Source organism: Anarhichas minor, unplaced genomic scaffold (assembly GCF_050575085.1).
Source record: "Anarhichas minor isolate MPS153535 unplaced genomic scaffold, ASM5057508v1 ptg000004l, whole genome shotgun sequence".
Lineage (NCBI taxonomy): Eukaryota > Metazoa > Chordata > Actinopteri > Perciformes > Anarhichadidae > Anarhichas > Anarhichas minor.
In genome coordinates this window covers 9,024,295-9,052,255 of record NW_027466450.1, presented here as the reverse complement: position 1 = coordinate 9,052,255, position 27,961 = coordinate 9,024,295, and the positions used below count along the sequence as shown (strand labels likewise).

General features: G+C 40.8%; 1 protein-coding gene across 1 annotated transcript; it reads left to right on the top strand.

The window, feature by feature from the left end:
• Nucleotides 1-647: 647 nt before the first annotated feature.
• LOC142968667 (sacsin-like) lies at nucleotides 648-22,641 on the top strand. Its single transcript, XM_076108648.1, has 8 exons — nucleotides 648-777; nucleotides 3,746-3,791; nucleotides 4,184-4,271; nucleotides 7,678-7,789; nucleotides 8,574-8,720; nucleotides 8,809-10,234; nucleotides 10,583-10,671; nucleotides 10,789-22,641. The coding sequence occupies exons 2-8, from the start codon at nucleotides 3,763-3,765 to the stop codon at nucleotides 21,744-21,746; spliced, it is 12,849 nt and encodes a 4,282-aa protein (XP_075964763.1). The 5' UTR covers nucleotides 648-777; nucleotides 3,746-3,762; the 3' UTR covers nucleotides 21,747-22,641.
• Nucleotides 22,642-27,961: the final 5,320 nt, after the last annotated feature.

Below are 27,961 nucleotides of genomic sequence, written 5' to 3'. Positions count from 1 at the left end.
ATTCTGCTTTATAGTGGTGTAGCTGAAGGTAGACGCACCTATATTACAGCAGATCAAGGCTGAACCAGATTAACACAAGATTTTACGTACCGTGTTCATTCTTCCTAAGAAAATGTTGCACGTGCTGAACGCAATTGTCTCGTAAGCGCAGTTAAAACATCACAATAACACAGCCCGATTACAACGAGGGTATAGCTTTTTGTTGCCCTGCGTCTTCCTGCAAGAAGCTGCCCGGTTTGTACCGACGACAGGCTGCAGCCTGCAGCATCATCTAGCGAGAGGAGGAATAACTGTCTTTAAGTGAGAGTCAGTGCATTACAACTCACGAGGAAAAACACAAAATATGAACTAAACTGACTATGAATGTTCCCTTTATAAGGTGTGCTTTAGTAATCCAACATCACAGATACAACCGACACATCATGATGATATTGTAGCTAGATTTATGATTTGTTGTCTTTGGTAGTGAGCTGCATTCAGAAACTTTACACGGACACGATGCCTCCGTGCCTCGAAACTCGAAACTTAATAGTTTCATTTCATTGTAGATGTAAGAATAAACGGCCTGTCTTTAGCTTTGATTTTGCGTCTTACTTAAGTTTCGTTTCGTACGAATGACACACGATGTGTGGAAAACAAAAGAGACAGAACGACGTGTGGTTTTGGGGTTGGACATCAGCAGCCTTTATAAATAGTAGAACTGATGGATCATCATTAGTTTCTTTCGCAAACTTGGAAGCAGCAGAACTGATGCGACTCTTCACAAATATGACTCAGGTAACTTTACGTTTGTTTTAACCAATGTGTCATAAGTATTATTTGATTAGCATATCAGAGTAAATAAATTAACTAAATACACGGTAATTATTGGAGGAAAATGCGTACAGCGATATCCAACATACAGAGGAAACTATTTAATGCCAGAGAAATGTATCCGCGAAATAAGTTACATTTGAATTACTCATGAAAACAAACGGGGCGTTTTCTCAGAGATTAGGATTTATAATTGTTTTGTACTTTTCGCTCAAATGCCATCGAAAGCTAATTGATGTATTTATTTTGTATAAAGTCTGATATAAATTTCTGCATGGATCCATTTCCTGGTTTGGCGTGAACAGTGTGATCAGCCTACAATTCCACCAGAGAGGGATACAAACTTTTTCAGTATTTTCAAATCAATATACTGCTATATTGTTATTTCCGTGTTAGACTAGCCCTAGTTAGACTACCGCTGTGAGCGCCTCAGGTGAGGCAGAGCGGCTCGTCCTCTAATCAGAACAAGGCTGTGCCATCGGTGTGTGAGTGATTAGTTTCTGATGGCCAGGTGGCACATTGCATTGATCAGACCAGTTTTTATAACACAGATTTAACAAAGACCCGCCACTAAACTACAACTATAAGAATCAGGACAATAAGTCTATTCATTTAAATATTTCAGTAATTAACCAAAAAATAAAGCACCAATGAAACTAATAATATAATAACTAATACTATAAAGCAAGGGCGTAGGTTTGCATAGGGTCCATAGGGACTAGTCACGACCAAAGTTTGGGAAAGACATAATTGTCCCCACCAATATTTTGTTAATTTTAATTGCCTCAGATCTCCGTGGTCAACTCAGCAGACACTTACACTTTAGTGCACCTATATGCTGAAATTCACGGTAAACTCATTCAAATGGCACAGATCGGGAGCGAGCGAAGGACCGTGAAAATTAGCGGAAAGATTAACGTGAGACAACATCCGGTTTCGTCAGAGGAACATCCGGTTTTCAGAATAAGATGCCAACAATGTATGAATTATACTCACATTAAGTATAAAACATGCTGCATCGTGAGTTAAAGGGAAAATACACCTAAATTGTGCGTAAAGTGTCTTTATTCTTTGATCGCTGGGTAACCATCATCACCTTGGAGTTACAGCATTATATTGATGAACAGTAGAGCTGCATTCACATGCTCTGACTGTCATGAAGACACATTTTTGCTGAAACGTGCTGAAACATTTTATTCCTGTTGCACAGCAGTGGAACGTTTCACATAAAGTCAGCACACTGAACACAGATAGTGAAGAGATAGAACTGCTACTGTGTAAAGGGAATACTGCTGTTAAAAATAACCTTATTTGTTTAAAGTGTTTACAAACCAAATGTTATTGCCCTTTTGTTCATATAGCAGTACTTTTAAAATAAAAGTGCGCAATACACTTTTGAATTAATTATTGAACTTTGCCATAACAATGCGATTAATCGCAAAAAATCCATGCGATTAATCGCGATTAAATATTGTAATCGTTGCCCAGCACTACTAATAATTGCATAAAGGAGGAAAGCACTTTATTTGTAGCCTATTAAGTGCTGCAGAATAGATTTATTTTTAATTTTTTAATTTTTTTTGTCTTTTTTTGGCTGCACAACTGGGAAAAGGTTTTTATATATATTTTGGATATAGAATATACTGTTACTGTATATTGGCATTTTAGCAGAACGTTTTTTATTCATTTATTTAATTATTTATTATTATTTATTTGGTGCAGAATACTGTTTTGTATTTAAACGAAGGTTTTGTTACTGTTATTATGTTTAAATCAGTTCCAAATTACACAAATGTTAATATATTTTAATAAAGTTTGCCTGTTCAACATAATATCAACCAGGGGCGTCGTTATTTCAGCCCCCCCAAATAATTTGCCATTATTGGCTTTAAAAAAAAAAAAAGAAATATATATTTTTATTTTGGTGATGTCATTAAATTAAACTATTGTTTCTCACATGGACAAGTTATTTATAACTCTAACATGCTACATGTGTGCGTGCGTTCTGGTTTGTATGTTTTCTCCCCCTTCAAATTACGATCCAACAGCCTATCATCATACTTAACGATATAAAGTTGACACTGTCAGGTCCATTCTCCATCCATTGTGTGCGGTCCCTTTAAGAATTAGGATTTGGGAGTGACGCGGATATTCTTTATTTGAGAAAAGTTCATATTTGTGTTGTCAAATTTCACTATGACCCTCAAATTCTGTCTTTTGTGTTATCATATACTGAATGCAAGCAAAACTACAGAGCAAAATCACACTCTTTCTGATTGAACCAATCTATGAACTGTGTGAAACAATGGATATCCACGGCCCCAAATGGGCCCCAAAAATAATTGCCGCGCACGTACTCCGCTTGGGGCTAAGCCCCCCCTTTCTTTGAATCCTAGAAACGCCCCAGTGTCCCTACCAATGCTGAGACCAAACCTACGCCCTTGCTATAGAGATATAAACAAAATCTCCAAACCATAAATCCCAAATCCCCCATGATGTGGCGGACACTTGGTACATTCCAATTGGCCACTTCCTGTATTTAAAGGCGCCGCTGTTTGAAGTGCGTCCTTTACTCCAGTGTGCCAAGATTTCCACGACCTCATCAAAGTCATCCAAAAACAAACTTAAGTGTTGCTGTTTAGAAGTTAACTAAATATGTGCACTACAACTGCCAACAATACTAAATGAGTATGATGTATGTACACAGTTGTGTGTGTGAAACAAAAGCAATGTACCATCTGTTTGCTGAGTCGCCTGCAATGTGCATGAAGTCAACAGATAAACAAAACTCAACGAAAGGATAAATTAACTATAGAAAACAAAATTTGTGCAGGAGTGTTAACGACACTTACATTAGCTGTGTGGCAGCAGGTGCAGCCATAACATGGAATTGTTCTGCAATGTAATGCCATGTACTCTGACTCTCTTACAGCCTCTGAGCCTGAAAGGATGAGTTCGAAGACCAAGAAAAAAACTGGGTGAGCTGCACTTCTCTCTTTAGCTTGTTTTATGTGCAAACTGAACCATCAAGGGAATAACATGCTATGTTGACCAAAGTGCAGTGAAGCAACATTTGAGTTGAAATCATGTCATCCCCAGCCCGAGGATTGTATAGATTGCTTTTTTGAGGAAGTTGAATGTGTATGGCTGTATATTGCCTTTATGCCTAACATCTTGTTTGGACTGTAACTTCAGGCTCTTAATTTTTTACTGTTTTATTGTACAGAAGTAAGTAAAACATAATACATGCTGGTGGAACTTGACTCAAATCCCATCTCTTCCTACCTTAATTGCTTCATGAGGACTCACTCTGTGTTGATTTTAATTTTAACTCTAGTTTCTGACTCTTTAATTCTCCCGCTTTGTTTAGAACGTCCTTTGGGGCAACAGCTCCGCCCTTCATTGACTACCTGCAAGATATTCTCCGTCGGTATCCAGATGGTGGACAAATTTTGAAGGTGGGTAAAATGCTCCGTCAAATACTGGTTTGTAATAATTTCTTTGTATAGCATTTCATATTTTCTCACTGATGGATAGCATTATTCTTTAGATCTAGCTAATACACATGGATTTTGGAAGTCCATTTCTTTTGGTATGACCAGCGTGGTTGCTAAACATGTTGATCCTGTTTGAATTTATTTTGAATCCTGAAAACAGGTGATTTTATTTGATTGACAGACTTTTAGGATACAAATTGCACTTTTTGTCCTGTCAATAAAACAACAAATGATGTGTCACACTCAATGAATGCATGGATGACATTGGTTTTTAATTGTATAAAACCAGAGGGGCCCCCACCCAGGGAGAACACATTCATGAGCAAGTGAGGTTTTGGCAACATCTTTTTGAATTGAATGTATTGTGCCCTGTTAAATAATAATGGCAAACAAATGAAGACCGTTTCCGTTTAATGTTGACACATTGGCTGTATTCCCCACAATAGAAATCTCATTTGGGTTAACTGGTCAGTGAAGCAGTCCTTTGTGTTGGAGGTAAATAACTTCATGTAATGTCACCAACTGTGAGAGCCTGTTTAAGACACTGCTCAACAAAAATGTATCCAATGTTAGGGTCATGCTGAGTAATCTGCCAATTTTCTAATCTTTTTCATTTGCTTAGCTTGACACTGTGGCGTAAAACATGCTCCCATAAGTTGTTGTTTTTCACAGCAGAAATTTTCAGTTGCCATGGTAGGAAAAGCACGGGTGTTACTATATAAAAACGAGTCTATTTAAGTTTACAAGTAAGCCAAAACAGTGCTCTAACACGCACAGTACTAGGAACCTGAAACTGATTACTAACTAACTCATTTATAATATCAATAGCATCTATACTATTCCGACAATGATGTGTCCAAATGTTCTGGTAATGTTGGGATCTGGCAGGAGCTTGTTTGGTTATCAGCAAGTATGAAAATTAAATTGTTGACATTAATACAAATATGAATAACGGGGCACCACCCTGAGATCAGGGACCAATAACCAAACTAGGGGATGGACTCAAATTCAGAGAGACACGGGGAGCAGAAGAATAAATGCTGTTTTTTAATAACCAAGACAATATTAAAAACACAACTTCCAAAAGTCCAAAAATGTGTAACACAAAATCCAAGGATAAACCAGAACGGGCAAAACACTAAACGGGATCAGGTAATTTGGAAAAAGGCACGAGGGATACATACAGGATAGCAGGGAATATTCCGGGAAGTAGAGTAGAACGGACGAACCAACACAGACGGGGGAACAGGGTTTAGATACACTGGGAAGGTGTAGGTGATTAGACACACAAGGATTCAATCAGGGGCAGGGCACACAATCACAAAGGCGGGAAGTGAAGTCAACATGGGACACGAGGCAAAATAAAACGGAAAAAAACTAAACCAAGACCGTGACACTCAATCTGCCCATAGTCAAAGTACTATTGCACATTAAGAGTGAACAGTGAAGGTTGAATTCAAACACAAGCCACGATATCCAGCTATTATCACAATACACAGACACAAAGTAATCTCAGAAAACTGCTCTTTAAAGTATAACCGAGTTTATTTACTTCTAACAATACTGATCAAGTCAATAATATAAACTAACAATTACAATAACAAGGGGAGGGAGAGAGAACTACAAAAATGGCGGCCGCAATCGCGTATGTGATTACGCTATGCAAAACTACAAAATGGCGGATGTGATCTCGTAACCACGTGAGACTACAAAATGGCGGAGGAGAGAGAAAACTACAAAGATGGCGGAAGTGTCTCGTCTGTGATTATGCTACCCAAAACTACAAAAATAGCATAGAATCAACGATTATTTAATGGTCTAATGAGGCACACAATACAGGCCGTGCTTACACACCACATACGTCTGAGATGAGCATAACAACACAACCTGTATGTGTGTGTGGGTTAGTTTAATTAAACAATAAGGAGAATTAAAAACACTAAAAACAAGGCAGACCCTCACCGCTGCAGTAAAATACAGCAACTGTTACTTTATCACACAGAAACCTGACTGGCAAACTCAGATTCGGCAGTCGCAGCACTGGACCTTTAACTAATGAAGCACAGATTATCAACCTTACTCGCGGTGGTGGATTTAAACACTATTATAGCTGCATGGATCAGCACTCTTACAACAGCATTGAAACAACACAACAGTCATTTTTACACGGAACTCGGTGGTCTGTAAAAATGCACAATAACACGTTAACATTACAGTTAAACTTAAAAACAAAACAAACAAGGTTACAAACACACTATGACCAATGTCTGCCCAGACAAAAGCGTCTTACTTTGAAATTGCTTCGTAGCGGACGGTGCGTTTCTTAGAATTTCTGTCTTCAGCTTTGGTGGTAGCACTGATATGTCTCGGTGACATCATGGCCGTATCACAGAGGTCCCCCGTGGTGCCTATAGCCCTCCTCCAATGAGACCCCAGTGTTGGTTTGGACCCAAATCTCACACATAGATGAGATTTACTGTCTGGTGGGGTTTGGTGTGGTTAAACTCGAATCAGGCTGTTGCACTGCTAGGTAGGCAAAATTCCTTTGTTTCAACCACATTGTGAAGTCCCAACAGTAAAAAGAAGCACTGATAAAACAGTTATTATCAATACATGTTAACACTGGATTGCTTCTTGTTAATTGACTCAAACATTGGAGTTATTTTCCATTTGACTATACACTTGAGATACCAGTTCCATTCATCATAAAATTATATGTAAATATAAGTCGATACAATTCAACAACACTACAAACTACACCCTCAAAAATGACCAGAAATGACTTTCTGAGGCAATGTCAACAAAACTGAACATAATAAACCACATTCATGACAGAGCCACTGAATTTGATTGTATTAGATTTAGCCTTGGGTGTAATAAATCAACTGGTAACTCCATGTAATGTTGATAGTCTTATCAATTTCTCACTCTTCTTAAAGTGGCACTCTGCACGCCCACAAAGGTGTTTTGAATTACTCTTGCTGATCCTCAGTCTTGTGGAAACTGGTTGGAGATGTGCTGGAAAGGACATTTCGCCAAGCACTATGCACTAATGAGAACGATAAAGGGGAATGGGTTTCCCACCCAAACAGATTAAACAAAACACCAGATAAGTGAGGGAGATGTCAATCAAGCATAGTTTGTACACGCCCACACAGTCCTGAGACGAGGTCTAATTAGGCAACATAGTTGAAGTGAAAACACCTGTGTAGTTGGACTAAGGGTGTGCTGGGGCTTTAACTATACTCTTATGTTGCCCAGATTTGGAGCTTGGCACAGTGGCAGTTGTGCAGAGGAACGTGGTAATCCTTGAGTATTAGATTTGGTCTGCTAAGCTCTAATGGTTATTGTTTTTATCTGGCAACAGGAGCTGATTCAAAATGCAGATGATGCTCAAGCCACGGAAGTGGTTTTCATCCATGATGAGAGAAGCTATGGGACTGAGAGCCTTTGGACCAATGAATTGGGAGAATACCAAGGTATGTCGCATCTACAACAGTCGTGATGTATTTTTCAACAAAAATGTATATGAGAAAATTGATAAGAGCAAATATTCTTAGCCAGTAATCAAAATGTCAGCCCTGGAGTTTGTATGCGATTGTTGTTGTCATGTGGGTTTCCTCCCATAGTCCAGGTTGTTTTACCAAAGAGAAAAAGTGTAATGTTTTATTCATTAAAACTAAATTATTTTTTATCTTGACTATACATTTTCTGGCGACCTGACACAAACTTTGTTCTTATGATCACTTGATAGGATGGCATTAGGGTCTAATATGCTAAATCATTTATATTCAGCAGAAATAAGGATGTCTTTTCTACATTTCTCTAAATGTACAATAGACTGTGGTCACCATATTAGGATATTAAAAGAGCTTAAAATGTTCCTATTTTAGTCAACACTTTACAATATTGAGACCTTCTGGCGGAAATTGCCTCATGTCTACTGATTATATGTTTTCAACCTCAGCCTCTTAAACCATTATACCTCACTCAATGCATGCTGGGATCGATTTCAACATCAGCAGTTATAGAACATTTCACACTTTTCAACGTAAACCTTCATAATGTGTCCTAGTTTACTTCCTGCGACAGTGCAAGGAACCTATAGAAGAAGTAAGGGTCATTATGGCACTGAACTCGTATTGGTGCCCAGCTGGAGGAATTAATATTAACCAGCTCTCTAGATTTGTTGCCTATTATTGTCAGGAATCACCAAATTGAAAAAATTAATGAACACATTAAATTATTATTGTGTTTGCAAAGGTCCTGCTCTCTACGCCTACAACAATGCAGCGTTCACCGAGGATGACTGGAAGGGAATTCAGATGGCAGGGCGGAGTGGCAAGCGCAATGACCCAAACAAAGTTGGGAGGTTTGGAATCGGCTTCAACTCTGTTTACCACATAACAGGTGAAACTATGTACAGATACACGTTTTTGTCTTTAGAGAACATGCATAATAAATTCATGGGGCAATATCTGTTTTACTTCATTCACAGATGTGCCAAGTATATTCAGTTCAGAGCACCTTGGCATGATGGACCCCCAAGAAACAGTATTTGGAGAAAGGAGGGGGGGTTTTCTGTGGTCGTTGGATGATGCAGAACACCAAGAAGCTCTAACTACTATGCATGATCAGTTCCAACCCTTTCGAGATATAGTTTCACTTGTAAGCAAACGAGAATGGTCAAAAGTCATCATGGAGGATCAGCACTTTGACGGGTCACTTTTCAGGTTCCCCTTGCGCAATAAGGCATCAGATATTTCAGATAATCTATATGACTCCAACAAGGTGGTTGAGCTTTTTGATAGCTTCATTATGGATGCAGACTTGAGCCTTCTGTTCCTGAAAAATGTGACCTCTGTGTCCTTGATACATATCGATGTACATGGCACTGTTAACACCAGACTTGAAGTGAACTCCTCAGTCCCCACAGATGTCATTCTGGAGTCAGAAGAGGAGTCAATCGTCGAGGGTTCAACAAGGTTCAAATTGATAACCCTCAACTCAGAGGACCAAAAAGAAACAAAGTGGCTTGTGACAACATGTACCATGAAAGAAGGCAATGTGGAAAATCTTGATTCACTTGCAAAGAAGTTGAGCTTTTTCCCTCAAGTTGACTTGGCATTCCCTTGTGATAAGAAGAGAGACTGTAGTGAGAGTAGACTGAGCTGCTTCCTTCCTCTCCCAAACAATGAATCCAACAAGACGGGACTGCCAGTTTATATCAACGCGTGCTTTGGCCTCACAGACAACAGAAGACACATCAAGTGGCAAGAGGAAGACCAGAAACATGACGAACATGCTGTGTGGAATGAATTGCTGATGAAGAAGGTGCTCCCACAGGCATACCTCATGATCATGCAAGATGCCATCAAACTTGCCCAAAAATCTATTCTGCCTGTCTCTTCCGTGTACGATCTTTGGCCAGATATCGCCCAGATACAGCACAAAGACAAATGGCATGCCGTTGCTCTGGATGTCTTTCATCACTTATTCCGACAGAATGTGGCTGTCCTCTCTCTTGCCAAAGATGAAAGAGAGTTCATCACTCTATCGGAAGCCGTGTTCCCCTGTAATGGACCAACAAGCCCTGACATAGTGGCCGCCATTAAAAGGACTTTGGTTTCATGTGGAGAAAATCTTGTCACTTTACCAGGTAGTGTTGCAAGAGCTATAAAGGAGGCTTATCCACACTTCAACACCCTAAAACATGTGACTCCAACTTTCCTAAGGGACATTCTCCGTAGGGTGCACATCATCTCTAAAGACGACAAACTCTGGCTTTTGGAATATGTCTTAAGTGATGGCAAATACAGAGAACTCGAGGGTCTTCAGCTACTTCCACTCAACGATGGCTCTTTCAGATCTTTCTCAAACAGAGAGGAGGACACTGCTTTAATTCACAGCAAAGAATTTCCAAGGTAGGTTTTCTAATGTTTGGCTTCATTCTCTTTACAGTCTAGATATTAAATAGATTAACAGAAGTTGATAATAATTTTATGTAATTTAAAGCAATTACATCACAAGCTACTAAAGCTATTACATACTAAGTTGCCAAATGTTGGCGGCAGTTCCCCAAAGCCAAATCTAGGATAATTTGTATTGATTGGCTCACACTTGCTTCAGTATATTATTTGACAATTACTATTATTTATTTCTGTTTAGATTGTAAAAGAATAAATATTTGGTCACTCAATGTACACCAAGATCAAATGCCAATGTCCTCGTTTTTGTTACATGCACAATGAACAAACTTATCTTCTGTGCAGAGTCTTGCTACCATTCTGCAAACACCTCTTCATCCCAGATGATCTCAATCCAGCCTGCAGTACCCACCTGAAAGAACTGGCCAGACAAAGTAGGAAATGTCATTTTATAGTAAAGTGATTTGAAAGTTATTTACATCTGTCATCTGCATGTTTTCACACTACACAAACATTTATGTATATATATTTTTTTTAAATCTATTTTTCAGATTTCTTCAAGGTCATCAACATTAAAGCAGACCACGTTGCCGAATATACAAAGAGGTATTTGCCACAGGACTGGAAGCAGATGAAGACGGGGCTTGTTACCTGGGACATCAGCAGCAGCAGCCAACATCCACCCTTAGACTGGCTCCAAGAATTCTGGAAATTTCTCAACACTCACTTCAAAGAGTTAAGTAGTTTCACTGGAATGCCATTAATACCAGTCAGTCCTCTCTCTGTCAGTCAGCCTGTGTCACTAGCAAGACTAAAGCGGCAAACAACCCTCATTTTTCAGAAAAGCAAGCAGATGAACTTGCCAGAACAAATAGCTCAGTTGGTGAACAAAGTCGGTGGCACAGTGGTGAGAGGAAACGATTGGCTCACACACAAAGACCTCGACTCGTATGTGCTGTGCCCATCTCCAAGGAGTGTCATGAAAGTCTTGGCAAATTTAGATTCTCAGGATCTCATCAGAGAATTCAAGACTGCATCTTACAAAGCACGAGAAGAACTGAAAGATTATCTCTCTCATCTGGATCCTCGTGTGGATGCTCTCTCAACCACTGAGAAAGATTTACTCTCAAAGTTGCCTCTGTTTCAGACCATGAAAGGTTCCTGTGTTGCAGCTCAATCAAAACAAGCTGTGGATCTAATTTCTGGTCTAACGGTACCAGCAGAGTTCCCTATGCCCGATTCCGTTGTGAAGTGTGCAACTGAGGCTGATCGCAGACTGTTACAGCTGCTCAAAGTTAATCTCTTGAGCACCGCTGACGCGACCAATCTTCTCATTGATTGTATCGAGAGGGGGACTTGCAGAAAAGAAGACACTGAGAAAATCATGACTTGGATTTTACAGCATGGTGATATCCTTTTCTCTCAAAGTCAGACCTTGAAAGGCAGATGTAAGGACTTGAGCTTCATTGAAGTGAATGGAAATCTGAAAAAGACCTCAAGCTTTTTTGATCCAAGAATTGAAAACTTTAAAGTCATTTTTGAGTCTGATTTCTTCCCCCCACCTTCATACACTCACACATCACAGATGCTTCAAAGCCTAACAGATCTCGGATTGCTATATAAAGAAGTAGATGTGTCACCTGAGCACTTGCTTCAAGCCGCCACACTGATTGATAGACGTCATGCTGATTCTCGAACTGAAGCTCTCAATAGAGCTCAGGTGCTCTTGAAGATGTTGGACACAAATGATCTACTCTCAAAGTTTTCTGAAGACCAGCTTCATCGCCTCAAGATGCTAAAATGGATCCCATGTCCTAATCCTGGTAATTCTTACCAGACAAGTTCTTTCTTCTGCCCGGATGAAATAAGAGATTCTGTGTACAACAACATTGTTGGGCATGTGATGCCTCTGGTGGAAAAGTTCAGTGACAGAATGAGCAGCCAACTTGGTCTGAAACGCCTGCCCCCACCTGAAAAAGTGATCGAGAATTTGTCAGTCTTGACATCAAAAGTACAGGAAATGTCTGATCCTGACACAAATGTGGATTTCAAAAAGGAGTTGCATAGCATTTACAAACACATGCAAGACCACATTTCTGTATATTCAACAAAGATGTACAAGGACACACCCTGGCTGTGGAGCCACAAACAGTTTGTATCACTGCAGGATCTGGTTCTAGACTACCCACCAAATCTTGATCTGAGCTCTTACATTGGGAAGGTGCCAAATGAATTTTGGCCATACAAGAACTTGCTCCGAGAGTTTGGCCTGAGAATGTCGCTTTCAGATGAAGAAATTATTGGTATTCTTTATTCCATCCAGAAAACCATTGAAGAAAGGCAACAGCCATTTGCAAATGCCTCTGAGGTAAAGGTGTCAGTAGAAATTCTTAACTGGCTGTGGAGAGAGAAGAAGACAGTTCAGGATGACATCCCAGTGCCAGTCCTCATAGAGGGTGAACAACATACCCTAAAACCACTGTCAACCGCAGTCTTCTGTGATGTCAGCAAAAATGGGTTGAAGGAGCTTACATACAGCGAGGAAGAAATTCACGTTGTACATGAAGAAATCCCAAAAGCAGCTGCTGAATGGTTTAACATCCGATTTCTCAGTACCCACATCCTTGATCCAGAGTTAGTGGGAATAGAACAGTGTGGACAATCTGAACCGATAACAATGAGGATAAAAAATATTCTTAAAGAGTATGATGAAGAAAGTGACATCTTCAAAGAGCTCATTCAAAATGCAGAGGATGCTGGGGCAGATGCCTGCAAATTCTTGGTGGATTTCAGAGTACACAAAGATAGCCCTGAAAGTCTCATTGACCCTGACATGACTCTTTGTCAAGGACCTTGCCTTTGGGCATTTAATAATGAGCAGTTCACAGCTGAGGATTGGAAAAATGTTGTCAGAGTTGGTTCTGCCTCGAAGGAAAACAAGGTGGAAAAAATTGGAAAGTTTGGACTTGGATTCAATACTGTGTATCATGTGACAGATGTTCCTTCTATCCTCAGTGGCAACAGTCTTCTCATACTTGATCCAAATGTGACACACCTCAAGAATCACATCAAAGTTAATACAAATCCTGGAATCAAGCTGGATCTCTCTCAGAAACGACTTTTTCATTGCTTTCCTGGTCAGTTTGGACCATATGAACGCATTTTTGATTGTAATTTCAGCAGACAAAGTCCCCCTGAGCCCTATCCAGGCACTCTGATCAGACTACCTTTCCGAACTGAAGAAGAGGCTTTAAAGTCAGAAATAAGTTCAAAGGTGTATCACAAAGACGATATCATCACTTTTCAACAGCACTTTACTAACAATTCACAAACGCACCTGCTGTTTTTGAAGAACATCAATACATTGTCTCTACAACGTATCTCAAACAATGTATCAACTCCTCCAAGAGATGATGAAATAGAAACCGTCCTCACTGTCTCCAAAACCACTGTGAGTACGATGAGGATTACTGATGAAACCAATTTGTCAAAGCAAAGTGGAGCTGAGAAATCATTGATGAAACTTGATGGAAAATGCGAAGAAGTCATTGACTGCGGCACAGTCAACATTGTCCAAATAACTAGTCAGCAATCTGGTGTAACTGAAGTCCAGCCCTGGCTACTGTACAACTGCTTTGGGACACATCGGTCGTTGCAAATGGCCCTTAAAGAAAACAAGCAAGCCAGGTTCTCTTTGCCCATCGGGGGGGTTGCTGTGCCTTTGCAGATGGATCCAGAAACAGGGAAACTGGCCTCATTACAAACAGATCTTGTCGGACAGGCATTTTGCTTCCTCCCTCTTTCCATTCGCACAGGTCTTCCAGTCAATGTAAATGGAACATTTGCTGTGACAAGTAACCGAAAAGGTCTGTGGGAGAGTGGGGTGAAACATGACTGGAACAAAGCCCTTCTTCAGGATCCAGTAGTGACGGCATATGTTACTGCACTTTTGGCATTAAAGAAAATGTCTGAAAACAAGCAACTGGAACCTTACTGTTATCACACATTTTTGCCTGATAGAGAGAAAGTGAGTGATACTTTCAAGCCTTTGGTTGATGCATTGTTCTCCACCATTGCTCAGAACTCTATTGGCCCAGAGCTCTTTAGTGATGGAGAACATTGGTGCTCAATTAACAATGCCATATTTCTACATGAGAGCATCGAAGAGGATAAGGACATCAGTGCACTTGTAGTGAAGGTATGCAAGGAACATGCAAAAGCACCCAAACATGTTGTTCCTCTTCCACTGTGGTTGAGAAATGGCTTCAAACAGTCTGGCCTTGAGAAAGTTTTACAGGAGAGAACATGGAACTGGGACACGTTTTACCAAGAAGTAGTGTTTAACAACCTTACTACCATGGATTCTAAGACTAGAGATACTCTTGTGCTGCATGCTATTGACCTAAATAACAAAGACATTGACAAACTACTGGTCTGCTATCCATGCATCCCCACAAAAGGTGGACAGCTCCAGCTTATCAGGAAACTTGTGAATCCGTCAGGGAGAGTGTCCTGTCTTTTTGAAATAGAAGAGGGACGCTTGCTTGGTGGGACAAAAAATGACTTTTGCTCCCCCAAAAGGATTCAACGCTTGTTGGAACTTGGAATGGCAAATGATGATCTCCCGCTGGAAGACATCACACAGAAAGCAGGCACAATCCCCAAAACCTGGAGCACAGACAAAAAGAAGGCATATGGGCATTTGAATTGCCTTCTTGAACTTATGAAGAGTCACACGAATGACGAAGACTCTCCCCACTGGGAAACACTAAGGATGACTGAATTTCTCCCAGCATTTTCCCCCGGTGACACAAAAATGGACAGAAATGTAACATTTCAAAAACCCACTGATATTTTCATTGGCAAATGCTCCCCACTCGTTAACATGACACAACATGTGCTTGATACCAATCTGAAAACACACAATAATGATCCAGTCCTGCACATTTTGGGAGTTCATGACAGCCCAAGTCCTGAGGAAGTGCTTCAGCAGCTGCAAGAAGCCTGTGAGCAATCTGAAACCATTGACGCGTCCATGCTTCACAAAATAGCATCTGAATGCTATAAGTTCCTGGATCTGTGGCTCGGTGATCCTGGGGATTCCACTTTAATTTCACAGAGGGCAAATTCATTCCCATTCATTCTTGTTGGCAATACGTTTGTAAATGTGAATTGTGTAGCTGAAAATGGGCAATTTGAAGCAAAACCCTATCTCTACGTTCTTCCAACTGCCTTCAATGGTTTCAGGAGGCTCTGGGAAAGTGTAGGTGTTGAAAACTGTTTTACAACCATTCAGTTTCAAAATGTGCTTCAGGAACTGCACTCTCTACATGGTAACAAGACCCTGCCAAAGAGTGATCTAAGAATTTGCCTCACAATTCTCAAAGAAGGGATATATGAGCCAGAAGAGAAAACAACTATTGACTATCTCATACCCAACGAACATGGTGTTTTACAACCTGCAAGTGAGATATTTTACAACGACAGCCCATGGATGCCAGTCGCTTCAGGTGTTGTATTATGTCACAAGTTTATGCCCCGTGCTTTGGCATGCCACTTTGGAATCAAAACTACCAGGCATTGTACCCTCCAAAACTGCGAAGTTGAGAACACTTCACCATATGCTTTTCAGTTTGAACAGCAGGAACAACTAACTGTTCGAATTAAAAACATAATTTCAGCCTATCCAGCTAAGAAGGATATCCTCAAAGAGCTTATTCAAAATGCTGATGATGCAGAGGCAACAGAAATTCACTTTGTTTGGGACAAAAGACATCATGGCAAAGAAAAAACATTTGGGGAGAAATGGAACCCGCTGCAGGGTCCAGCACTGTGTGTGTTCAACAACAAAGTGTTTTCTGACACTGACCTGGCTGGCATTCAACAGCTGGGAGAAGGAGGAAAGCACAACTCTCCAGGGAAGACAGGAAAATACGGAGTAGGATTCAACTCTGTTTACCATCTGACTGACTGCCCCTCAATCCTCACTGGAGATGAAATACTCTGCATTTCTGATCCCAATCAGAAATACATTGAAAGTTATTCAGATAAACCACTCTCTGGCACTGGCTATAACCTAGTTGACACTTTCAAGAACATGTACATGGATGTCTACAAATCTTTTCTTCCAGACCAATTTTCTCTTAAAGAAGGCACCATGTTCAGATTACCTCTAAGGACCATGGCAAACGACTCTAAAATATCCCTGAATGGAGTCACTGACGAGGATATGGAAGAACTATGCTCTGCACTCTCTGAAGATCCCGAAGGACTAATTCTGTTTCTGAAAAACATCTGCAAAATAACATTCCATGAAATTCAGGAACATTCAGGGGAACTTGAAACCATCTTTGAAGTTGAAAAAAGTGTACCAGAGGAATGCAGAGAAAGAAAAGAGGCTTTTGTAAAACTTCAACAAAATGCGATGCAATCTGACAAAGCAACAACGGCAGACAAGGCTGTTTATGAAACCTTGATTTCAACCTCCAAGAAAAGACAAACTAGATGGATCATTGCGGAACAGTTTGGCTCATTTAAAATCAATGGTGACAGAGAGCTAACACTATCAGACAAACTTCCCCAAGTAGCCATAGCAGCGCGTGTGAGCTTAAAGATCGGCAAGAGTTCAGATCCAGCACTATCCACTCCTATGGATTTTAATGGACAAGCCTTTTGTTCACTTCCTTTGCCAGGGAGAACTGGACTGCCAGTGCACATCAATGCAAACTTTGAGGTAGATTCTGCCAGAAGAGGCCTTTGGAAAGAAGATGGGCAGAGTCGTAAATCTAACTGGAATGAATCTTTGAGACAGAATGTCATTGCTCCACTGTATGCAGATCTCCTTCATCACATCAGCTGTGGCATTGCGAAAAAGAAAGTCCCTTCTGAACGTATTACGTCATGGTATATATGTTTTTGGCCAACTGTGTCCAAAGATGTTGGCCAAGAATGGCATGAAATGATACATGAGGTATACAGATCAATCAAAGAAAGAGGCCTTAATGTGATTCCAGTGATGAGGAGTTTCACACAAATAATTGCAGGCCAAAAAGTTATGCAGTACTCCCTCGACTGGTGTAACGTTAGAGAAACTGAGACAACTAAGGTACCTTACCTGACACACTTGGCAAGTGATGAGATCCATCCCATTTTGGAAGATCTTGGAATGACATTGGTTCCGTCTTCCATGCAACAAGTTTGGAGAAGTTTCAGATCCGCTGACATTAAAGTGAAAGATGTGAATCCTTCAACTGTCCAGACTTACCTGAGAGAAAAACCCCTCAATGACCCAACCCAAACAGATGAGCAGTTACCGTTGCCCATAACTGCCACTCTGATCAGAGATGAAACAAGATTGTCAAAGCTCTTGAGTTTCTGCTTAAAAGATTTGGAATTGAAAAAGGTCACCAAGGACAACTCCAGTTTACTCAATGGGCTACCACTTCTTCTCACAAGAGATAAAGTTTTGAGAGTGTTTAACTCCAAATCTCCTAAACTGATATCAAGATATGAAGATCTGTTCTCTGGCTACGAGGCCCAATTTGCAGATTATCAGACCAACATGAAGCACATTCGTGCTCTACAAAGTTTAAGCCTTGTCAAGAGTTTGACGGTTCCCCGTGCAGCGGAATATCTGAAGCCGTTAATTCAGCAGCTTCTCCAGAAGTGTGAAGTTGATGGAGACAGTGGTCTTCATGTCCCAAACGAGACCATGTTGGAGTGGTTAAAATCACTTTGGAAGTTCTTAATGAGTGAAGTTAAACCTGCAACATCTAGTGGTGATAAACAAGGCCTGACATTAAGTGATGTGAGGCAACTCTTCAGTGACTGTTGCATTTTACCTGTTGTGTTTCCAAGGTCAAACAAGCTCTTTCTGAAAACAATGAAAGACATGCCAAGTGTGATTCAGTTTGCCTCAGATAACGACATATCAGGCATCCTCTTTAAACTTGGTTTTATGAAGCTTGACAATGCATTCTTCACAACGTATGGAGACCGACATGTTTTTTCACTTCCAGGCTCAGAACTTCTGGATGTGAATGATAAAAGCTCTGTGTTGGACCAGGTCGTCAACATTAACCACTCAGAGTTTCCCAAGCTTTCTAATAAAGAGATGAAAGAGCTACAGTGTTTCCTGCAGTCTGGAGTATCCAAGTCCAAAGACAAGCAAAAGTATCAGAGAAACCTCAAGTCGTTGCCATTATTTGAAACAATCCATGGTAACAGAGTGAGGATCGATGGGCCTAAAAAGGTGTTTATCCTCGACAGCAAGTATTCAAATACATTTCCAGATCTGTTCATGCTGTCCGACAGCAGCAGCATTTTTCTCCAAAATAATCCAGATAACTGCAATCTGTCAGAAATATTGGAAATCCAAACCCTGACTGATTTGGACTATTTCATGAAGTTCATTCTGCCCATTGTACACACACTCACAGAGATGCAGATGCTTCACTGCCTCAAACTGTTGATGACACCAGAATTCAGTTGCTCTCAGGATAGGGAGAAAATCATCTCCTCAATGAAGACAGTGAAATTAATTCCCAATTCTCAAGGCAGATTGGAGACGGCATCATATTTCTTTGATGACGGTGTCGAGCTATACAAGAAAATGGTGCCCCAAGAGAGATTTGTGCCTCAGAGATTTTGGACTGAGATGTGTGAAGGAAGTCTACTAACAACAAAACCGAAAGACTTACTCAGAGAACTTGGGATGAAGCATGTTGTGTCAAAAGATCACATCATCAATTTTGCACAACAAGTAGAATCGGACTCAAAAGAAAACGGTCAACTTGAAGAGTTGAAGAAGAAATCATCACTTATTTTCAGGGCAGCCTTGAAGATAGTGAGTGACGACGAACACAAAGAGGAAATGTTTCTGGAGAGCATAGCTGACATCAAGTTCATTTTTCCTGTGAAAATTCAAGAAGAACTGTGCAACTATCACCAACCATTTGCTGCTGAGAGAACTGCTGTTGGAATAAGAGGGTCTTTGATGGAAAGCGATCCCAAGCATCAAGAATTGATTTGGTCTTCAATGCCAATTATACATCTACCGGTTTATATGTCACAGAAGCTCCTGAAACTGATGAAGAATGCAGGAGCGCTTGAACAACCACCTTCACACTGTGTAACCACGAACATGAGCGACATCTGTCGGTCACCATGTAAAACTGACAAGTTGATCCAAACCCGTGCTAAGGTGTTTCGAAGTGCGTATGCCTATCTGCATGCAAACGAGTTTGAAGGACAACCATTGGCTGGTCTTCCAGTTGTGCTGGTTGAAAAAGACAAAGGACTTGTGAGGACTGATTGTGCGTCTTTTTCACTCCCTGATGACCGCGAGTTCAGACCGTATTTGTACAAGATTTCTCCGCAGGACGTTATGTTCACAGACTTCTTCCAGAAAATTGGTGTAAAGGAGAAACCTACTGCAGCTCAGTATTGTAATGTTCTGGCAGCAGTTTATGCTGATTCCTGTGATAAACAACAACTAAACCCAAACCAACAGAAAACCGTGAAACGTGCTGTTGAGCAGTTTTTCAAGTCAATCAACACTGAAGGAAACCAGTCCCTTGACGATGTAAAGACTTTGTATCTTCCTGCAGTAGATGGTAAATTATACCTATCATGCACAATCTACTACAATGACACAGTGTTTGAGATCAAAAGGTTAGAAGAAGCGCTGGAGAATAAGTTTCTGTTGCTCGAGAAACTCAGTGAATGTTATTTGGGCAGTGACAGATATCAGCATCATCGATTGCTGCAATTGCTGCCTCAGAATTTGAAGCCTAAAATGCTGACTCAATTCACTGAGGAGAAATTAGTGGAATCACACATGCAGCTTTGTGAGCTTGAAGCGGACTGTGATTTTAGTGGATGGTTTGACAGACATCTGTCCTCACGAGCATTTACACATGGACTAATTTGCCTGATCAGAGAGCAGTCTGAAGGAAAAACGACACAAGAGGATGCTACTGACATGTGCAAGAAGGCTTTTGGCAGTATTAAGATTGTTTGCTGCACAAGTCTGAAAACAATGCTTTGGGTGAATAAACAGCCACTAAACAAAACTGCCACTGAAACTGATGTTTTTGTCAAACAAGGGCAACAGGGTTGCACCTTTTACTTGAAACACAACAATACCATGGCTCCCAAGGTGATAAGTGACATCAATATGACATTGACAAAAGAGATTAATGCTCTATTAGGTAACATAATGGAATCAATGCAACTCCTAGTCCTCGGACATCTTCTCATGTGTGACAGTCTTCAAGATGTTCTGAGCTGTCTGGCTAAGAATGGGATCCATGACAGTGCTGAAACTGAAAGTGTCCTTCTTAATCCACCAGCCCCTGGATCCGAAATTCCAGAGGAATGGCATGATTCCTTAGACATGGACATCCTCAATAACTTTGAAGAGGGGGAATATGTTGGCTACAGCACTAACAACAAGTATATTTATGCAATTGTTGTTGAAGAACTGCCTGGGCACGCTGGACCCTATTCACAAAGATACAAAATAGAAATTGGAGAAGATGAGCCAATTGAAGTCAGTTGTCTTGACCTGTATCAGTTTAAACGACAAAAGAAGCCAGAACCTGGAGGGAGGACTTGCACATCTGCTGAAGCTTCTTGCATGGAGCTGGTGCCACTAGCAGGAGCTGTGCCCCATTCTTCCAAACCATCAGCGACAAGTTCATCTACAAGATCCTCACCAGCAAGATCCTCACCAGCATCTGTTGATGAAGCCAAAAGAGAAATTGACAAATGTTTGGCAGATATCTGGATGCTTCCTGAGGAGGAGAGGCATAAAGCCATCAAACGACTGTACCTTAGATGGCATCCCGACAAAAACCCTGACTGCCAACTTCTTGCAACTGAGGCATTCAAATACTTACAGAATCAAATTGAAGAGCTCAGCAGAGGCAAAGGCAAAGGCAAAACTGCAGGCTCGTCCTATTCAGGCAGGAACTCAAATTTCAACAACTTCTATCAGCAATGGAATCAGGAGGCCAGGCATCACAGAGATGGTCGAGAGAGATTCTCTCGAGACAACCATTCCTACAACTTTTGGACCCATAATGAAAATGTCCCAAGTCCAAACAAAGAGGAGGCCAAGCGCTGGTGTCGTCAAGCTCGCTGTGATCTCAACGCAGCTTACAAAGACATTGGTGGGGCGAGCACAGAGTGGTGTCTGTTCAAAATCCATCAAGCAGTGGAAAAGTCTCTCATAGCTGCACAGCTTAAAAGAGATGGTCAACATCCCACCAGCAGCTCCATTTCAGCCCTCGCTATGAAGGTTTCGCTCTACAACCTCCAACTGAGAGTTCTGCCTCAAATTGTCGAGAATCTGAAGACTCTGGGAGTGGATGCCAAAAAGACTCAGTATCCAAACTATCATCCATTTCCCCACATTCCAAATGAACAGTTCAAATCAGAGAATGGAATGGCAGCACTGAACAAGGCATCTGAGCTTCTCAGTAAAGTAGAGGCGTATGTGAATTAGGGATTAGAGAGAAACACACATGTCATGTTGGCAGAGTCAATTAAAGATTTTTTGACATGTCAAGATGCTGCTAGCCATATCGTCATATTGAAACATTACTATAAACAAAATAATGGTATCACTGACATGCTTATGTTTTGAAACTTCTGAAATGAAAGATGTTTTTTTTTTTGTCTTTACTGAAGACCAGTTTATATATAACTACGTGAATTTGTTCTGAAAATGAAAATATGATTTTTGATTATTTTTGCAATGTTATCATTTAGAACTACTCACAGAGGACCAATATACTCGCTGTATGACTTTGTCATGAAAATGGAAATATGAAAGTTTTTTGCAATGTTATCATTTAAAACTACTCATTTAGGAGCAATATAATCGCTGTATGACTTTTTTATGAAGATATAAAAGTTTTTTTGAAACGTCATTTATAATCCAATATAATCAATGTACATTATTGTTATGAGAATGGAAATATGGCAGGTTATTTTTTTGCAAAGTTATGATTTTTACTACTCATGATCACTGTATGACTTTGTCATGAAAATCTGAAAGTTTTTGTAACGTACCATTTATAACTACCAACTTAGGATCAACATATTCACTGTATGACTTTCTGAATATGCAAATTTTTTTTTTTCTCAAAACAATAATTTAAATGTGTAAAAATAATAAAAAAAATAAAAAATAAAACTGCGAATACGTTGAATTTCGACCTTTTTAAATGTATTCACTGAGGACCAATATAATCTCTGTATGACTTTTTTCCTTATTGGTTTCAAAACATCAAAACACCCGAAGGACTGCAGTTGAAAATTGACCAGCTGGCTCACACTGGCACATACATAAATGATTGTGAGTTGTCTTTATGAATGAATAAATAAATAAAATGGAATATTATGGTTTGTTATCATTTATAAGTACTCACCCTATCATCGTACTTATCATGTAAACATCAGTTCCTGTTTTTTACATTATTAAATACCATTGTAAACTATTGCCAGGGATGGACACTGTATCACTACAACTAGTGAGTTTACTTCCTCGTCCTTTTCTATAACCACTCTCTGAAAAAGTATAATCCATTGCTTGTTTTTTTCTTCTTTTTTTAAGTGGGTAGCTGAGTTGGTAGGTGGGTTTACAATATGAAGTACTGCCAATAGTACAATATACTATTAAATCTGTAGGCTATAGTGACAGAATATATCAAAGTAATATAGAATATGTAGAAGTTGCTTCGCTGTTGCACCACAAGTCCTAAAAACTCTGTATGAGGTTGTGATAATATTTTCATATTGAGCTGTAAAGCACCCACATTAAACCCGTGCAGAAGATTTAAAATATTTTGGCTGATTAGATCTCAGAACTGTGTGGGAGTTTTAACGTCTCATTGACTCTTGTCCCCACAAATCAGGGGTGGGTGTGCATGTTTTTTTTTTTTACAAGAAGCTTTAACTGAAATATTTCACTACAACCTTAAATTGTAGCATTTAAAAAAAGACAACGACACCTGAATGTTCAGTGACGACAAACATTTCAAGTTGAAAGCACTTTTTTATTCATTAAGAAATCATGTTATGAAAATAATGACAACTAACCATATATCAGACAAATGTATCTTTTCATATGTTAACAACAGTTTGCTCTGGAGGATGTGCCGACTCAGCAGTCACCACCACATTACTGTCTTCTCCTTGTGCTCGGAGTGTGCTTCGCCTCATCACGGAAGTGGCAAGTTCCCACTGTTCTTTCCTACTATAAAAATGTTTACAAGGCTTTTCATGTCTCTTCCCAATGTCCACACATAAGAATAAGTTTAAAATATGTTTTGTCTGTGAGGGAGAAGTTCACATACATACCAGATTCAGTCTTTGTGTTATGCTTCCTGTCGTCTCCTCCATCTATTAATAATTTACATAAAACCTGTACATACTTACAGCGGGCCGGAGCCTGTTTCTGAAGGGATGTGCACGTAGAAAAAAGAAGCAACATACAGTGAAGTGAATCTTTGCAAAGTCAATGGGATCAGGTGGGAGGTCAAGGTGTTACTAGCATATTAGACACTTGCCATCATATGGTACATGCAACTCACATTTTTCATTCTGCGTCAAACCTATACCAACTGCACCTTATTGCAGACCTTCGCTATAAAACACACATTCAACAGGGACAGACATTATTAAACATATTTATGGAGTAAGTGTGTTTGTGGTGGCTGATGTTATGATCAAGTATATTCATCTTAGCCAAAAAGATGAAAGACTTTGGGTGCAATAAGAGCAGGATTCACCATACCTAACCTCCCTCTGCATTTGCCCTTCCTATCCAACAGCTGATAAACTTCACAAAATTGAGTCAAACAGGAGCTGGAATAGGATCAGGCGTCTGGAAAAACACTTAAGGCTTAATTCATATAATTTGGCACGTTGCTAATAGTAAGCAACGATTATATTCCTCCATCTCATGACTTCGAACGATCGGCATTTATTGTCTGCAGTCATTCAAAATTCATCTTTCACATCACTCATATTGCATTTTGTTCAGATAAAACAATAACTATGTTACAGATTTCAGATTTAGAAAGGAAAAGATTAAATCAAACCACAACATTATTTCTGCACGTTCTGTTTCGGACACCACAAACTAAAGTACTACTGCCGGGATGAGTAACAAATAACACCAACTGCCCCTCCAACACCGCAGCTGTGTGACTCTTTGTTGATGCAATAACATGATCTGAACTGAGCCTGAACACAAATATCAGGGTTCACTTCAGGGTGCAGCCGTAATCTGAAGAGCTGCTCCCACAGAGGAAATGACATTATATACGTGGGATAGACTTTTTCTATGGAAAACATACGACCTGCAATGGCACAGGAGGCTCTGTGAACATGAAACATGTTGAGAGCTAGTTTGAACCAGGGTTAGGGTACTGGTGTCAGTCCTGTCTGTATGGCACAAGTGTATAGCAGACACAACGAACATTCATAATATTGGAGAACAGTGTAGTATCATACCTTAGCCACCTGCTGTACTGCTATTGAGTGTCCCAGGTTTAAGGGGTCAGATGCTCTATCATACATACAAAACTCTCTTCAACAATTGTTGAGGCTAGAAATCACAGGGAGAAAAAAAAAAAACGAGGTTTGTGTCGCTCCTATTTCTGCTGGAATTTCTTTCCATTTTGCTGTGAAGTTTTGCATCCATGTTTCTTTCATATTCCCCCTCTGTGAGAGAGAAAGAAGAGCTTGGTTTCTTTCAGCAGAAGCCATACGGACCCCGGGCCTGCTACAATTACGTGCCCCGCGTTTACTGCTTTTTCTTCTTGTGTGATGAGTCACGTGGAGGGGTAACCCTCCTGCAGCAGGGCCCTCACATGTTGTAAGCCACATATATGGGGTCCAGCTGGTCGGCCAGGAATCCGTCTCTGAGGTGCATGCGTTGCTTCTCCCCTCTGGAGTTGATGGGGATGGCGCCGGGGTCGACCACCACCACCACTCCTACGATGAGGTAGTGCTCCTCCAGGACAACGTTGGTGACCAGGGCCACCAGGTCCAGGGCCTCCTGCTCCAATCCCTCAAGCTCCACAACCACCACGAGGAGGTTGGTCCAGGTGAACACCGCACTGGAAGGAGGGAGTAGGAGGTGGAGGGAGTAGGAGGTGGAGGGTGCACGCAGGGAAGGAAAAAAGGAAAAAGAAAAGATGGCATGAGGAGAAAATGAGGTGAGCATAAGGGAAAGACAGAAGAAGAGGAAAAGGGAAGATGAGAGAAGTTAGTAGTCAGAATTCATCTTGCTATATTTTGAATATAAAATGAATACACGTCTGACTACATAATAAATCATTGAAACTAAACAGTAATAAAAGTATTGATGTAAATTTCTTACCATTCAGCTATGCTCTTGTGAGAACGGATAACGGAGGTCTCAATGTCTATTGGGTGATACCTCATTCCCCTCAGCTCCAGAGTCTCATCAAGAGAGCCCAACACATAGAGGGCGTCATGGCGCTCTGAGACACACACACACACACACACACACAATCTCAGATATATCAATTTATGTCTTATAAGTTAAATATATCAAGTTTTGAGGTGATGTTTGAGAGAAAAACAGAAGGTAGAAAATATCTTTATTTTTCTGGGGAGCCAAAAATCAAAGTACGAGTCCAGCTCACATCAAAAGTAATGCACTGAGTTGGAGCGACTCCACTCACCTCCACTGGCATCCGTCAGGTCAGTGCGCCGCAGGAAGCCCAGGTAGCCCGTCCTCGCCCAGACAGTCTGCGTGTCGCCAAAGCTGAGCTTGGTGTTGAAGTGGTCAGCGTGCAGCGCCTCCTCACCGTAGACTGTGTAGTAGCCCGTGGCATTGTGAGGACTGCTCACCCAGATCTATCACACACACACACAATAATAACATCACAATCAAAGTAATGGATCTAGTGTGCCATTATCCAACCTTTATATGAAAAGAGAATAATGTATTCACTGGTCTTCATGGGCAATAAAATTACAAATAAAGATGTTTGCAACTTTGTGTTTCTTTTCTGCTTTGAAAACTTGACTTGTCTTGACAGTTTTACATGTATGCACCTGCATACATGTATTTTATGTGTATACGTGCAGATGAACCGGCTCTCTACCAGAGAAAGTCGATAAGACGTTTTAGAGATTAGTTTACAGCGGAAAGCCCACTGTAACCTGATAACAAGTGCACGTAAATTGTGGGTCACAACCAGGTGGAACAGGTGACGGTGAAACAAGTCGGCTCTGTAAAAGGCAGATGACGTTGTGACTTACCTCTCCTAGATGGGAGTCTCCCAAGGGTCCTTTAGTCTCTGTGTTGGCAATGATCACCTTCACTCCTGGGAGGATCTACAACAGCAGACAACCATAATATAAGCTTCAGCAAAAAGAAACCCTTAAGCAGCACAAGGTCACTTGTTTTTGTTTGTTAGTACATGCCATTAGGCTTGTATGGGTTTAAGAAAACATTAAGCATGAATATAATGTTAGAGCCACTGAAATGCTACTGTTACAAATGTCAATTAGCCTTATGAGCTACAATGGACATTATAAAACAACAGTGTGGTACTTACAAAGATAATGTATCATTCACAATAAATAATCATTCTAAACAAAACTGGAAAGTGAGTAAACTTGTGTTGATATCAATCATATTACAGTATTTTGGAGAGTTTCAGCTACACTGTCTCGGTGTATGTACATGTGCAGGTACAGGTACATGTGCCAGGAGCCCAGCCTTCTGTGTGAACGACTTGTCACAATAGGTGCACTTGAAGGGCTTTTCATCCGTGTGGAGACGCTGGTGGGTCTTCAGATGTGAGGCTCGGCCGAAGGTCTTACCGCACTCTGGGCATTTAAATGGCCTGTCCCCGCTGTGGATGATCTTGTGGGCCATCAGGTGGGAGGACTGATGGAAGTACTTGCCACAGGTGCTACATCTGAACTTCCTTTCCTTGTTGTGGGAGGCCACGTGAAGGGCCAGGTGGGTGGAGGAGATGAAGGTTTTGGAGCACAGGCTGCAGCTGTGAGGTTCCAGACGGAGGCGGCGGTGTGGACGTCGCCCATTAGGGAGGCTGCTGCCCGCCTGGCACTTTGGACATTTGGAAGTACGGGCTGCTTTGTCCACACGCTGCTGTTTAGGAGGGGCTGGGGTGTCGGCTGAATCAGAGTCAGGCTGTGGTAGGCTGCATCCACAGTCTGAGCAGTGCCCAGTCTGCTGGTCTTTATCGCTGGTCTTATCCAACATGGTGCAATCTACATCCAGAGTGGGAGGTTGTCACTGTGTGACAGATCACAGGGACATCTAAAAGGGATTAAACCATCATGATTATTCTGCTTTATAGTGGTGTAGCTGAAGGTAGACGCACCTATATTACAGCAGATCAAGGCTGAACCAGATTAACACAAGATTTTACGTACCGTGTTCATTCTTCCTAAGAAAATGTTGCACGTGCTGAACGCAATTGTCTCGTAAGCGCAGTTAAAACATCACAATAACACAGCCCGATTACAACGAGGGTATAGCTTTTTGTTGCCCTGCGTCTTCCTGCAAGAAGCTGCCCGGTTTGTACCGACGACAGGCTGCAGCCTGCAGCATCATCTAGCGAGAGGAGGAATAACTGTCTTTAAGTGAGAGTCAGTGCATTACAACTCACGAGGAAAAACACAAAATATGAACTAAACTGACTA